Raw genomic sequence first — 11,327 nt, 5'->3', positions numbered from 1 at the left:
CGGAGGGGCTGGTAGTTTCGAACCGCTGACCTTAAGGTTCGCAGCCTGATTCGTAATCACTACGCTACCAGAGCTCCTGTAATAGGAGATGAAATATGACTTAACCAGTATGATCCTGAAGACAACAAAGCACAATCAAAGTAGTGGCTACCAAGAGATAGAAGTGGTCCAGTCAGGGAAAAGGTCGGGTTGACTGGTTAAGAGCAAAGGTCATGGCAATCATTTTGGGGAATGCTCAAGATATTTGTGGCACTGTAGGATAAGTACTGGACTGCTAACCACAATCAGTGGTTCAAATCCACCAGTCATTCTTTGTAAACCCTAAAGAGGGTCGCTATGAGTTGGAACTGACTAGATGACATTTAACAACAACAACAAAGGCATTTTGCAGGTTGACTTTCTGGAACCCAAAGAACGATTGTTGTTGTTGTTGTTGTTGTTGTTGTTGTTGTTAAGTGCTGTGAGTTGATTCCGACGCATAGCGACTCTGTATAGGGTTTCCAAGGAGCAGCTGGTGAGCTTGATCCACCGACCTTGCAGTTCAAATGACTTTGCAGTCTGACGTATTAGCCCACAGCACCACACCAGGACTCCCAAAGAATGATAACCTCTGCTTATTATGAGAGTGTTTGGGGAAAGTTAACCAAAGCTTTAAAAGAAAAATACCTGGGGGTGTTCACAAGGGGGTCCTTCTGCTCATTCCTTTCATCAAACAAGGACAATTTTGCAAGAATATAAATGGGAAATCATTAGTTATCCACCTTACAGTCCTGATTTGGCTCCTTCTGACTTTGTTTTTTTTTCTAATTTTAAAAACATTAAGAAAGACATCCATTTTTCTTCAGTAAAAAAAAGACTGTTTTGACATGGTTACATTTATACGAGTCTCAATTCCTTAGGAATGGACTTAATGACCGGTATCATTGCTTATAAAAAGTGTCTTGAATTTGAAAAAGTTTATGTTGACAAATAAAGTTTACATTTATATCTTTTTTTTTCCTATGGACTTTTAAAAGACTCTTCATATCTTTTAGTGGGATTGCTGGATCAAATGGTATTTCTGTTGCAACTCTTAAAGGAAGCTACATACTGTATTCCCTAGTGGTTGCACCATTTTATAGTGCCACCAACAGTGTATGAAGGTCAGTCTTTTTACACCCTGCCAACATTTGTTATTGTTTTTAAATATGGCTATTAATGCAGGGGTGAGGCAAGATTTTGGTGGAGGATAATGGTTAAGAGGTGGACTGGTTAAGGTGGATTGGACCTCAAGGTTGGTTTAAACCAAAATGTTGACGGTTCAAACTCATCACTTTTCCACTCCCTGGAAACCTTAAACAGGGTCACTGTGAGTCAGAGTCCTGGTGTGGCACTTTGGGTTAATGTGCCAGACTGCAAAGCTGTTTGAACTTCAAGGTTGAAAAGTTCAAGCTCACCAGCTGCTCCTTGGAAACCCTATACAGGGTCAGAATTGACTTGACGGCACTTCACAACAATGAGTTGGAACACTATATGTATATGTATACACACACACATATATATTGATGGGTCCTGTGTCCTTATCTGTTCTGCTACCCTCTGTCTTGAGTGCCTCATTGAATCCACTTAAGTTCAGTGTAGTTATCAGTAGGTATGAACCGACTCCATGGTACTTACCAACAACAACATCAGTAGGTATGAATTTACCGCTGTCATTTTGCTGTAGTTTTACTTATTTGTCTTTGCTGTTTATTTACTTATTTGGCTGTGGTTCTGATGGTTTCTTTGCTCATATATTGTGCTAAGTCGATTTTGTTTGTGGGTTTTCTTAACATTTCCTTCATTGCTATTGTTTCAGGTTTTACTGAATCTTTATGATTTTCTTGTTTATTTTGATGAGAAGGCATTAATTTGCTTTGGCGTTATCATGTAATTTAATATTATAATTATAAAACAATTCTATCTTTAAATCACCTTGACTTCCTCTACATTTGAAAGTTTTGGAACGATGCCATTTTTTCTTTTTGCTTTGTAGTTGCCAGAATTTATAAATTGATGTTACTGGCTCCCCATTTTCAGTCTTATAGATTTATTATTATTTTAAAAATACATGCATATCTGGGTAATTTCTGAGTGATGCTGTCTTAATCTCAGGTGTTCTTTGTGATTGCTAGTTTCCCTGTCCAAAGACCTCAAAGATTGGTCTGTTTTTTACAAATTCCCTTAAGTTTTCTTTATATTTGCTGTTGTTGTTGTTATTTGCCATGGAGTCGGTTCCGACTCATAGCGACCCTGTACAGCCAGCGTTTCCGAGGCTGTAAATCTTTACGGGAGCAGAAAGCATCATCTTTCTCCCGTAGAACAGTTGGTAGTTTTGAACTGCTGACTTTGTGGTTCGCAGCCCGATTCGTAACCACTATTTGCTGTTAAGTGCCACTAAGTCAGTTCCGACTGATAGCAACCCTATGTAGGGATTCAAAGGGACGGCTGGTAGGTTTGAACTGACAAACCTTGTGGTTCGCAGTTCAGTGCTGATCTGTTTATATGGAAATATGCTAATTTCACCTTTGTATTTGAGAGACAATTTTGCTGAATACGTAATCATAGGTTGACATTTTTTTTTTCCTTCAAGGTTTTATATGTCATCCCATTGCTTTTTTTGCCTGCATGGTTGCTGCCAGGAAACCAGAGCTTAGTTGTATTGGTTCTCCTTTGTAGGTGACTTTTTGTTTTTCCTGAACTACTTTCAGGATTCTTTCTTTGTCTTTGGTTATAGAAGTTTCATTAAGCATGTCTTGGTGATTTTCTTTTGGATTCTTTTTCCTACTTAGTGTTTGTTGAGTTTCTTGTATGCATATCTTCTCATCTTTCATATTATGGAAGTTTTCTTTCAACAAATTTTTGACAATTTTCAATTTTCTCTTGGATTTTTTTTTTTGTCTCTTCCTGTTCTGGATTTCTGATCACATGTAAGTTATTCCTTTTGATAGTTTCCTACATACTTGTTAGGCATTCATCTTTTTTTCTGATTGTACCGCTAATGAATTTTTATTAAGAGATTTGTTTTCAAATTCAATAATTCTGACTTCCATTGTTTCAATTTTGTTCTACTCTTTTGCCCTTTTAATGTGCTATTTCTGAAATGTTAATATTAATATAGATTTCTATTTGCTCTTTTGTATTATTTCTAATTTTCCATTTACTTTGTCAATTTGTTCTTGTATTATTTTCCTTAATTCTTCTAGAATTTTTGTCTGTTCCCTGATTTTGCTTGATTCCTTAGTTTCATTTTTCTTTGTGTTGATCTTTTCCTTGATCTGCTGAAGGGTTCTAAATATATTTCTGTTGACTTCCTTACCAAGTAGTTTCAATGTCATCTCTTCCTATGGAAAATTTTCTGGCACTGTATTCTGGTCACTTGTATCATTATATCCTGTGGGTTTTTTGGGTTTTGTATGTGTGGTTTGGAATTGTCAGTTGTCTCTGAGATAATGTGGTGCTATTGTACTTAGCTGTTGATTTTATGTTGGCTTCTTCACCGTGTTTTTTGTTTTGTGTTCATATGTTTGGGCAATGGGTCAGGTGTACTGCTGTTGTTACTAGGGCCCTGAGCTGCTCACCACCTGTCTCCAAGTGGATTTGCTAGTAGATGGGAGTGTGGGCACAAGTCTCTGATCAATGATGGAGAGCAGCCAAGGTCAGACTGGGCGGGGTCTTGGCCATAGTCTGTCATTTAGTCTGTGGAATTTCAGCAGGTGTTCATACTTGCCCAGTAGGTGGGATGGCAGGTGTGATGGGTATGGCAACATAGAGTTGCTGACTCCTGACTTGTGAGGGGGGGAAGCAAGAAAGAAAATAAAAGAGGGAGAAGAGAGATGAGAAAAAAGAAAAGGAACAAGTGTCACAGCAAGTATGGTTCAGCCATCAAACACACAACTGTGGCAGGTATGACTGAATAGAGTCTATGGCTACTAATTGATAAGGAAAAAGGAAAATAGAAAAATGGCAGAGGAGGAAGGAAAAACAAAACCAGAGGAATAAAAGGGGAGGAGAGCGCAGGCTCCAGCAGCCAGTCAGGCTGGAATGACAGCAATGACTGAGTAGAATCATTGTCTGATGGGGTAAAAACAAAAGAAAAAAACTAAAGTGGGGTAGATGAAAAAAAAGAAAAAAAAGGGGGAGGAGGGAAGAAAGTAAAAGAACAGTGGGCCAAGGGCTGGGCGAGGTAGCCCAGCCCAGCACCTGCTCCAGCTGTAGTTATCTGTGGCGGCAGGCACACACTACTTGGTCTGCTGGAGTGTGACTCAGGCTGCTAGAGGAGTGGAACAACCGGTGGGGGGATCAGGAGGAGAGAGAAGGAGATGGGCTGTGGAAATACCAGGTGAGATGGGATAGAGTCAGCGCAGGGTGGGGGGTGTGAGGAGACTTGACTGGCTGTCAGGTGAGGGGAAGTGGGGAACCATGCTTTTGGTCACCAGGAGGTTGTGCAGGTCAAGAGGGAAATCACACCTCTCTGGTCACTGGTGTAGGTACTAGTGCAGTTCTGATCAGGCAAGTGGAGCCAATGATCTGGTTCTTGCTGCAATCAGAATACTGCTTGCAATAATCAAAAACGGTTCAGCTGTGCTGGACCAGTTGGCAATTTACTGCTCCGAATGTCTACTTGCTTTTCTTAATTTAGTTTCGTCTTCTAATCAGTATTTGATATACTTCTTTATCCTATCTTTTGAAACTCAGGGTTCCACGATTGCTGTACATATCTGTTTTACTTGATTTCTTGGGTCTTTGTTGCCGATGGTCTGGGTAGTGTATCTGTCTACTCTATCATCTTGGATCCTCTCCAAGCCTTTGCTTTAAAATCAGGATCTAGAAACAACAAACCGATCAGGTTTTTCAAATCTTATTTTTGTCCGTAATTAGATCTTGTTATACAGGAACCTTCACTAGGGTCCCACTCTTGTTTCCTTGGTTATTTCTGGAAGTTATTTGCTGAGTGTTCAGGTATATGCCAAAGGAGCTCTGGTAGCGTAGTGGTTATGTATCGGGCTGCAAACGTCAAGGTCAGCAGTTCGAAAGTACCAGCGGCTCCGGGGGAGAAAGATGAGGCTTTCCGCTCCTGTAAAGATTTACAAGCTCGGAAACCCTGTTCAGGGTTGCAGTTCTAAAGGCTTTGCAGTCTGGCGCTGTAACACACAGCGCCACTCCAGGACTGCTAAGCTTACTTTAAGAGGCGGAGAAATAGATAGCAGTGGGTAGGTTGTGGCGGAAGATACGGTTTGTTCATTTATTCCCCCTTAATTTCTTCTAAGTTTTTCTCCCAAGTCATGGGATCTCACACTAAGCCCGGCCCAAATGTATGGAGAGAGGTTGTTGTTGTTGTTATGTGCCGTGGAGTCGGTTCCGACTCATAGCGACCCTGTACAGGGTTTCCGAGGCAGTAAATCTTTACGGGCGCAGAAAACCTTTCTCCCTTGGAACAGCTGGTAGTTTCGAACTGCTGACTTTATGCTTCACAGATTTAAGTTACCTTGCTAGCTGTGTTCAGATGCCATGGAGGTGCTACTGGTGAAGGTAAGATACCTAATTCTCATTTAGATTCAGTATGGAGACTGCAGACTTTTCTACTGAGATTGGTCTTTGTGTAGATGATATATTTGCTTTTCAGAATAAGGTTCAGTTCCATCCAGACCCCTCAATTGAGAGGACCCCACTCACTGCAGAAAATCAGTCAGATAATGCTTTAATTCCCCCCAGCAGTTCATCCTTCTAATGCATTCTCTGGATCGGGCATTCCATTATTTGATTAAATGGTTCATTTGATTTAGCCCCATGCTGCTTTATTCCTTCTCCATACTCCATCCAGCCAGGGGAACCTGATTTCCATTCATGCCCTCCAAAGGCTGTGGAGATCTATGTGTGCACGTGTTGTCCCAACTATCTCTTCCCTGGCACACAAAATATACGCTCTTTCACATGTTGAATTTTTAGACTATTTCCTGAGGGTTTTCACCTTCAGAAATCACAATGTAAGAAATGGGATTTCCATATACAAATGTCTCCTCAACTTCAAAGATACATGTTCATTTGTTCCTTGGTATCCAAAGAATAAAAAGAATCCAACACTGTTTTCTAGGGTACCAGAGAGTCCTCCAACCATGCCTTCTCTAACCCAGGTCCTTTTTTATGCCCTTTGTTGTTAGATGTTTGCTGATCAGTTCAGCACCTTTAGAACAAGTAGATGGAATGGGACTCTAGCCATGAATCTGCCTTTCCTTGAGTTTGGCAGTCTAGAATTGACTCATTTTATTTTCAATAGTGTTGTCGTGCACTATTTATGGGTGGAAATACCTATTATTGTTTTGTATCATCATGACGCTGTATGTAATTTCATACCAGCTCACTTGCATTTCTCAGGGTCATAAAAGGGAACTTTCTTTAATTAAAAAAAAAAAAAAATTAACAAATCACCGAAGTTTCCAATAATACAGTGAGGGAAAAGGCAAACATTTATTTTTATTTGCAAGTGCATTTTCTGCCAATAGGTAGTGCTCACAAATCTTTGTAAGCTACAGTAAGTTTTGTTAAACTCAGTGAATACCTTAAAAAATACCCAGTGATAAGAAAATTACAGAAAAATTTCCAGTACACTGTCAAAAATGTTTGGAATCCAAAATCCACCATTTTCTACAACAGTTATTGATATTTGTCCCAGTTAAAAAATTTTCCTTTTCTTTCGTCTTCTACATAGTCCTGTTTTAATTATTTTCATCTGTTTCATGAACTTTTAGAACTGCAATTTTCTGTCTTTAGATTGTTCTGATTACATTTCTATACCCATTTTTTAATATTTTACATAAAACCTTGATCTGCTGAATTTTAAGAAACAAAATTATAGATCCTATTTATGGTGAGGCATTTCCAGTTTGGGGGAAAAACTGAAAATCTAATCAGTAGAAGGTCATTTTCTGCCTTTTTCTCCCCTTTTTAACTATAATAAATAATTAGCAACCTATTAATTACAAAAATTCTTAATTATGCTTAGAGCAACCAGAGCATGTTCACAAATTTAAATTTGTATTTTTAACAGTATGTCAAGTCATTAAGAGAAGCCTCTAGTTTTCCAGTTTGGTAAAAATGGCTTTTGTTTGATGCATAATTAATAGAACCTAATGATGACTATGTAGTTCTTCCAGAGTTTTAAAGGCAAATCTATACTGGCCTACAGTTAACATGCAAATTCATCCAACAAGCAACACAAAATGTATTGTAGTAGTCATTCATTTTTATCAACATTCAAGAAGATCTAGACAGCAGCACAACGCTCCTATGTCAGAAACACATTAAACATGGTCACAACTGAAGTCAGATCATACCTGGTAAAATACCCTCTTGGTAAATCATTCTCTAGTGTCAGTTCAGACTTCCAGCACAATACATGAACAATAGCGATTAATACTGTGGTACAAAGCTAAATACAGACAAGAGTTTGGTGTGCTAGCATACAGTTTTAAAACAGCAACAAACGAAACCAAACATCTTGCCCCATTCTCCCTCCTTTCCTTTTACGAGTCTGGGATTTTCACGGCTTCTTTGAAACATTCAATTTGGGGAACTAAGTCCAATGATCCTAGCACTTAAATCGCTCCTTGAAAAGGGAATTTGGCCACAAGGGAACACTATACCCATTTGAAAAAGGGCACTAGGGGGAGCATCCTGCTATGCAACAAATGGTTTGCTGTCAATAACCTTGAAGAAAAAGACAATTTTTTTTTTTTTTTTTTTCAAATTACTTAGCTTGATTCCAAGGAGTAGTTTGGTGGTATAGTGTGGTGTAAATTTTATTAGATTAGTTTTTGGTTGGATAAATGAAATGTGCACCACCATCACCATCACTCTTAATTCTTCTTCCATCATATAAGACACTTGTTAAACTCAGAAAGAGGCTACTAAAGCTGACGGTGATTGAGAGATTCATTCAGTATTCAAAGTTCTAAAGAATCCTTGGTTCTCTGAAAGGGATTAAAAAAGTAGGAAAGGCTTTGTTCAAACTCCTGCTATGAAACAAGTTTTACTTCAACTGATACAATAGCTACGTGACATCAAAGTACTATAAATTATCAAAACTATCGTACAGAAAAATTACAAATTCATTGCAAAATACATTACACTGCTACCATTAAGAAAAAAGTGCTTTTTAGTTTCCTTTCTTTCTTCTTTTTTTTTTTGCCAGAAAAGTATTCATTTGAAATAGAAAATCTTACGCATTACCCTGCATGTGGCTAGGATATATTATAATGGAGTTTGTACTGAGTCCTTCTGATTTGCTGTATGAAGGATTGAAAAATGTAATGACTTAGAAAAGCCGTGCTTCGAATGACCTCGCCAGTTTCAGTGGAGAGATGCCTATTTAAGACACAAGAAGATGCCCTGGTCTGTCAAACCCTGCCGGTCATCGCACTGTCCCACCAATCAGCTGGTCTAGAATGCACAGGCCTCCTGCGTGCACTGATCCATGAGTTCCTAATGTTCTCCTGAATTAGTCTCATGTCCTTATCTAACCTTTCCATCTGCATGAATTCTCTGCTCAGTGATGCCTATATTGCCTCATGAGGGGAACGATGCAAGATGGTGGGCCTGCCAGTTTCAAGAATGGATGTCCAAGGAGTTCCTGGGCTGTAGCTCTTTGAGAAGGCTCCCTCACCAACATCAGGTCTAGGAAGCCCCGCAGCACTGAAGAAACCTGACAAAACAAAAAAATGTCAGCCTAAGGTCTAACACAGAACCCGACCCAGGTCTCTAAATATGGTTTCTCAGGCAGGTTCGAGGAAAGTCATTCTATCAACAACATCAATTTCTAGACAGTTACCTTGGGGAGAAAGATATGCAAACCGAAGCCTTTAAAAACACATGGTAGTTTTCTTACCTTCATCAAGTTTGAAATAAGAGGGCTAAGCCTAGAATAAAAACCTGTTCACTAAATAAAATTCTAGTGGTAATGTTAATAATTATAATAAAAAGCCACTCAAACCAGTTGGCACTGAGTTGACTCCAAATCAAGGCTATCCCAGGTGTTTCAATGGCTAATTTTTCAGAAGTAGGTTGTGATGCATCCAAAATGCCCTGGGTGGATTCAAACTTCCAACTTTCGTGTTAGCAGCCAATCACATTAACAGTTTGCACCACCTAAGTACTCCATATACTGACGATAACAACAACAATTATGGGGTGCTCACTATGTACAGGCATAGTCACACCCATGTTTTTATGAGTTATGAAGTGTGATATAAACATGAGGTTGTTTTATTTTTTTAATAACGGCAACCATCTAGGCTCTGAGGAATAGGCCCTCACTCTGTCAACTTTTAATAGCATAAGTGAGTCTTGCCTGTGTTTGCACTTTAGAGAAACAGCGTTATATAATGTGAACTCATTTCTTGCTTACTTCTTTTGTTAAACATTAGATCTGTGAGATTCATCCCGGATGTATGTGGCAAGAGTTTTATCCTTTTTCATTGCTGTATACTATTCATGGCTGAAATCTACCATGAGTTATTTCTTCATTTGGGAACATCCTTGGGGAGGTTTCTACCTCATGGGCCGTTATAATGAAAACTGCTAAGAGCCTTCTTGTACATGGCTTTGAAGAACATCAACATGTGATTCTCTTGGGTATGGGTCTGTTTTGGTAGCACATTTTTTTTTTGTCTATTTTCATTATTAAACATAGCCCAAATCGGTTTAAATTTCAATTTACTGTTTGGTTGAAACAGTCTCTTTTTATATTTTTTGCAAGTATTCACACTCTTTGTGGATGATTTTATTGAGCTCTACTCTCAGATTTAAGAGTGAGGGTAAAGGAGATTATATTATTGCCAAGGACTCTGCCCCAGAAGGCAGCCTCACATTCTCTCTCATCATCATGATGCTGATGAGAGAGGAGATGGGAGTATGAGTCCCTATCTATGCTACTGAGTCTGTAGTGGACACTCTCAGCAAGTATTACAAGGAGCTAGCCATTTCCACAGTGGTGATTCTTGAGCATGTTTTTTCCCTCTTCCTGAGCTTGGTTCTAGTTGGAAGTCTTGGGAAAACAGGAGAGATATGACTTGGTGCTTTATATGCATGACTCTAATGATGGCCTTAACTGACTTGACTGACTTAGCCATTACCTAACTTTCTGACATTGCTCCAGCCCACATAGGCCTTTATTCTTGACTACAGCCTTTGCACTTGCTGTTCCTTCTGCCTAGAACATTCTTCTCCTAGACCTTTACACGGCTGGCTCCGTTTTCATATGGTTAATAATTCCTTCTCGGAAAAGTCTTTCTTTTCTCTTCAACCTAGACTAGCTTCTTCCCTCCTCCCCCTGTACACTCCCATCACACCACAGCGTTCTCAGAGTTTTATTTTCTTTATATGCTTTACACTCTATGGAAGTATATTATTCATTTATTTGTTCATAATTTATTATCTACCTTCTCAAGTGAAATTTAAGCTCTAGGAAATTCAGGGACTCTGGGGTTTTGTGCTGCAATACCTCAATAATTAGAGCAGGACACAGCATGCAACTGGAGTTCAATGAACTGTGTGGAGTGCTTGGTTTAGTCTTCTAAGGAGAGAGGAGCTATTCCTATTCCCATTATACAGATGTAAACTTCAAAGTCAGAGAGGCTGAATTACTTGCCCAGTGGATTAAAGAGAGCAGAAATTTGAATCCAAGTGACTCTAATTCCAAAGGCAGCATCTACTGCCTAGATGAAACATGCTACTCATTAAACCACCAAGTGACTGATAAATTCTAGATCTGTTTGGAATTTTGGGAACAGATACCACTTCATACCTTGTGTAGGTCTTTCACTCTTGGAGGTAAACTGTCCCGGATCCTCTGCATCGCCTGGAGTGGGGGCTCGTTGAAGTATGGAGGCTCCCCATCAATCATTTCTATCACCATGATCCCAAGTGACCAGATATCCACCTGTTAGGACACCCCAGTGATTATCTCAGGCAAGCAGAACACAACATACTGAAATGTTGGGTGTGCCCATGAAACCCAACAAATTAAATGTGGTATTTGTAACCTCTCAAAATTCAAAATAAAGGTCTCCAGGCTACATGGCTGGCTTAAAGAGTTTTTGCTAATCTTCTTTTACTTTTTAAAGGCAGTGTTGAAAAAGTTTCTACTGATTTGAGTTAATGAATACATTAACATTCTGAGACTTAGAACTTGACTTTTCACCCTGTTTACTTCCTTAGAAAACAGTTTGTGGATAGATATGAAAAATATCTAAAGTTGTAAATTATTAACCTAGAAAATAAAGCTCACTTAAACCATATAAAAATAGGGATAT

General features: G+C 39.0%; 1 protein-coding gene across 1 annotated transcript in view; it reads right to left on the bottom strand.

Moving 5' to 3' along the window:
- Window positions 1–6,472: 6,472 nt before the first annotated feature.
- Window positions 6,473–11,327, bottom strand: part of PAK7 (p21 protein (Cdc42/Rac)-activated kinase 7) — a 522,812-nt gene continuing 517,957 nt past the window's right edge. Inside the window, exons 9-10 of the mRNA XM_006870394.1 lie at window positions 10,820–10,954; window positions 6,473–8,719 (exon numbers count right to left, since the gene is read on the bottom strand). Of these exons, the coding sequence (XP_006870456.1) occupies window positions 8,564–8,719; window positions 10,820–10,954 (291 nt within the window). The 3' untranslated portion in view covers window positions 6,473–8,563. The remainder of the gene's footprint in view (window positions 8,720–10,819; window positions 10,955–11,327) is intronic.

The sequence above is a fragment of the Chrysochloris asiatica genome, unplaced genomic scaffold (assembly GCF_000296735.1).
Source record: "Chrysochloris asiatica unplaced genomic scaffold, ChrAsi1.0 scaffold00141, whole genome shotgun sequence".
NCBI classification, from domain to species: Eukaryota; Metazoa; Chordata; class Mammalia; order Afrosoricida; family Chrysochloridae; genus Chrysochloris; species Chrysochloris asiatica.
The sequence above is the reverse complement of the archived record's forward strand: the minus strand, read 5'-3'. Positions and strand labels throughout refer to the sequence as shown.